This window comes from Papaver somniferum, chromosome 9 (assembly GCF_003573695.1).
Source record: "Papaver somniferum cultivar HN1 chromosome 9, ASM357369v1, whole genome shotgun sequence".
NCBI lineage: Eukaryota > Viridiplantae > Streptophyta > Magnoliopsida > Ranunculales > Papaveraceae > Papaver > Papaver somniferum.
This window is the reverse complement of record NC_039366.1, coordinates 166,048,259-166,052,677: the sequence shown is the minus strand read 5'-3', so window position 1 is coordinate 166,052,677 and position 4,419 is coordinate 166,048,259. Positions and strand designations below refer to the sequence as shown.

Here is a 4,419-nt window from a genome sequence, read left to right as displayed (position 1 = left end):
CTAAGCACTTGGTTTTGTAACTAGTCCAAATCCAAATGGGAAGAGGGGATCATAATGCTTGTCACCAACATTCATTGGCAGTTGATCAACAGTCTTGAACCAGGTGCGGGCTAGCTTGCCAGTGAACCCATAATCACCAAATAGAGCATCAGCAACACCTTGACCTTCACTCCCTGGTAACCATGCTGCTACTAGTGCCTCAATTTTGTCGAGGTAAGGTTGGATTACGACAGGTCGACCCGAGACGACAACCACAACACACTTGATGGCTCCACACACATTGTTTATTGTGCTTGGGCCAGGCTCAGAAATTGTGAGGTTCAAGCTGTCACCAAAGGTCTCTGCGTATGGAACTTCACCCACAACGACAATGGCGTAAGAGAATTGGTTGGACTTGACAAATGGTGCATCAGGGTTTGCATTGAAAACTACTTGGGTTGTTGGGTCAACGGTATTTTTGATTGCTTGTAGTATTGTTGTACCTGTTCACGAGTAGAGTATTCTTCTTGGTAAGTTTTCAAAAAACGATGAGCTCTGTGGATTATACAAGTTAAATATATATCACATAAACTGAACATACCACTTGTGAGCTCATTCCCGCTAACTCCTTGCCACTGGATGGTCCAACCACCACATTGATTACCAAGGTTATCAGCATGACTTCCAGCAACAAGGATCTTTGGGGCCTTCTTGGGAAGAGGCAACAATGGATAAGCTGCAGATTTGCCGTTCTTCAACAGCACTAGTGATTTTCTCACAGCTTCTCTTGCTAATTCTCTGTGTTCCTGTTAAGAAGAAGACACAGTTTCAGAGGGCTTTATGTGATTAAATTTGAAAATCAGAAACATGGAAATAGTGCTTGTAAACTCCTATCATAAGCACTAAATTTTCAGTCAAGGTGGTGCTACAGAGATTGATTAACTAACCTGGCTTCCAAGCTGGTTAGCAAGGCTATTATCAGCTATTGGGTTCTCAAAGAGTCCCATTGTGAACTTAACCCTCAAGATTCTCTTCACAGCATCGTCAATTCGACTTAGTGGGATGACGTTCTTCTTCACCAATTGGGTCAGACCATCAATGAATTCGTTGAAGTTGTTGGGGACCATGATCTTCAATGAAACGTAAATTGAGTATAAGAAGACATAAACTTCGTAAAGAACTTTCAAACAACCGGAGATTAGAATTTGGAGTAAATAAACTGCTGACTGGAATAGCGAAAGAGGGAATTCTTGAAAGAAGAAAAAGAATACTAAAATCTGTGTTGTGTTTTCTAAAACTTTTTTTAACTTATTGTCGGTTAAACAAGTAGAGATGCGACTCTAGTTACGTGTTCTAACTAAACATACAGGGTCATTAAAAGTATATGCTATACTTGCTTATGACTGACTGACCATGTCGATGCCAGCATTAACTCCAGCTTGAATTGAATATGTGTAGTTTGCATGAGGAGGAGACGTGATCCTGTCAATACCCTCCCAATCAGAAATGACGAAACCCTGAGACATTCATGATCAAATGTGATGTTAGATTTCATTCCTGCTGAATCAGTTGGAGATAAACTGGAGAAAATATACGATGATTGTCAAAACTTATCTTACCCTGAAATGTAGGGTATTCTTGAGGAAATCAGTGATAAGCTTCTTGTTAGCATGCATCTTTTGCCCATTCCAACTGGAGTACGAAACCATGATAGTTGAAACACCCTTGTAGATTGAATTGTAGTATGCTGGCATGTGAATACTGTACAATCCATTTTCATTGATCACGGTGTTATTTTCGTTGATACCCTTAGTGGTGCCACCATCACCCACATAGTGCTTAGCACAAGCTGCCACATTCTTCCTGTATATATAACATAAGCAAATGTCCATAAATTATGAGAGTTTTGAGGGGGGAGTATAACAATTAGATATCGGTAAACAAAGACCCAAAGCCCACAATAGGAGTCACAGTGAATAGTAACAGCAGTACGTTGCTAACATGAAAATAAGGGTCACAGTGATTAAGAACTACATTAATATAGCGAAAGTGGTTATGGCTCTTACTTTCCAGCGACAAACGGAACACCTTTTCTATAATTTTTAGGAGGTTCTCCTTGTAAACCAGGTATGATCTCTGTCATTAGCTGCACGATTTTGTGATCTTCACTATAGCTCTCATAACACCGACCCCATCTTGGGTCTCTGCAAACCTGCATGATTCAAAATGGAAGATCAGGGGACAGAGGAATGCTCTAAACTTAATAAGATAACTGAAAGTTAGTACAATTGTTCCAAGTGAGCGAAGCTAATTCTGTTCTGGTTTTCGTACCGCAATGCATGGAGCAAACGCATATGGAATACCAGTAGCTCTAACTTCCAGAGCAGTTGCAGCTCCAATCTTCTTGATAAGTGCTGGATCCCTGGAGGACATTCATTATAATGGGCAAATTTAGAATAGCACAAAACCAATCTACCGGTGCTTTTATGTTGCCTAACCTGCAGACAGGAAAGATATATACAAAAGGCAAAGAACTATAGGACATTCACTATAGTGGACAGAATTAGAATACCATGACTTCAAATTACTGGTATATACAGGAAACAAAGAAACCAAGATGGGTTTATAAACTTAAGGTTTAGAGAGAGGATTGAGCCCCAATTTTTTTCTATGCTTATGTTGCTCCAATCCTATAATTCTTAGGGTCAAACCAGAGGAAATAGCCTCCACTGTCATTGAGTACTTAGCATTTTAACATCTTCTAAAGTATTAGCACAGTAAAAAGGAGCGAAATTCCATCCCTAATTATTTATTTCTTAATAAATGAGCTAACTCTGTACAGAGTACAAATTCATCAGATGGTTCTCTTATTCTTGTTTTCTATCACAATCACCCATAAGCGAGACTAACTAAGAGCAATTTTTATACTGTTAATATAGAGGCACTTCCAGATTAACTAAATGGTGAAGATCGCGTTACCTGGTCACTCCAAGCCCAACATTGTGGGGGAAGATAGTTGCCTTGTAAACGTTATTGTGCCCGTGAACAGCATCAATTCCATAAATCATCGGAATCCCTAGACGGGTAGAGAGAGCACCCTTCTGCATCTCATTTACCATATTAACCCAAGCTTCAGCAGTGGCTTGAGGAGCTGGCACACTTCCTCCTCCGCTCAATACACTCCCTAAGAACACAAAACATAACTATTACATTCCAATACAAACATAACCATGATATATTAAAATGTCAATTAGTTTGAGAATATTACCAATGAAATACTTCTTCATGACATCAGCAGTTGCAACAGCTCTTTCGATCTGTGTCATTTGTCCAATCTTCTCCTCCAAAGTCATTCTACCCATCAAGTCCCTGATTCTAGCACCTAGTGGTTTTTTGGGATCTTGGTATTTGTATTTGTATGTTGCTTCTGTAATGGACGCGAAACAACACAATAGTAGAAGCCCCAATACTGGGATACTATTCTTTGCCATCATTACTAAATCAAACTGCCTGTGCTTTATCCTGAGAGACCAGATTAACAAAAATCAATCATCATTTAGGAATTTCCACAAAAACATCAACATTAAATCTGAAAAATGTAAGAATGCTAGCTAAATCTTCAGGAAAAAAAAGGTTTTTATTATCATCTTAATCAAAGACTAAGGTCTAAGTACTCAAAAACCACATAAAAAAACAGATCAGTTATGCATTGTTTAAAGAAAACTCTCCTAGTATCTTCTTCCTAACTAAGAAGCAAAAATCAGAACATCGTTAACATCTCCCTGAACTCAAATCAAAGCTAGAATCAGCTCCATTAAAGCTCAAACTTATCAAATAAATTAAAAAAAGAAAAGAAAAGAGCTTGGATCTAGAGATGTATGAAACACTTAAAAGATTGAAAGAAACAACTCACAATGAGATGAGAATACTATCAGAGAGATTCAGAAGTTTTCCTCCTCTTCCACTACTGGTTGTTATTTCTTCAGAAACTTTGGTTTGAAATATATAGAGAGAGAAATAGTAGCACGGAAGAAAGAGAGTGGCAGAGGTGTTATTATTTTGTTGCAAAAGATTCAGCTTTTTCAGGCGAAAAGTAAAAAAAAAAATCCACAAAAAATCAAAACGAAAACAAACAGAAAATTTGAAAAGAGCATATTGGGCCATTCACACACACACCCTATTTGTCCGATATTTGTAATTATGTGTTTGCGTTTTCTATATCCACATATTCTAGTTTCTAAAAGATCTGGTTTGACCGACTTTTTAATCTTTTTTGAGATTTAGCTGATATATTTTTCTGACTTTGATCAACTGTGGTTGACCCAAATCTTTTCCTTTGATGGTTGAAGTGGCCCAGATCTTCTTCTTTATTTGAATTCATTGAATCATCATTATTATGTTATTGTTCATTCCATTTACTCCGTTGTTTGTATTGAGGCC

The 4,419-nt window shown here is 38.0% G+C and overlaps 1 protein-coding gene across 1 annotated transcript; it reads right to left on the bottom strand.

The window, feature by feature from the left end:
* On the bottom strand, nucleotides 1-4,124 carry LOC113308012 (beta-glucosidase BoGH3B). The gene is made up of 10 exons (XM_026556486.1): nucleotides 3,893-4,124; nucleotides 3,248-3,501; nucleotides 2,959-3,163; nucleotides 2,311-2,401; nucleotides 2,046-2,191; nucleotides 1,599-1,842; nucleotides 1,392-1,496; nucleotides 927-1,109; nucleotides 581-785; nucleotides 1-482 (listed from the first exon to the last, which is right to left on the bottom strand). The coding sequence occupies exons 2-10, from the start codon at nucleotides 3,471-3,473 to the stop codon at nucleotides 1-3; spliced, it is 1,887 nt and encodes a 628-aa protein (XP_026412271.1). The 5' UTR covers nucleotides 3,474-3,501; nucleotides 3,893-4,124.
* Nucleotides 4,125-4,419: the final 295 nt, after the last annotated feature.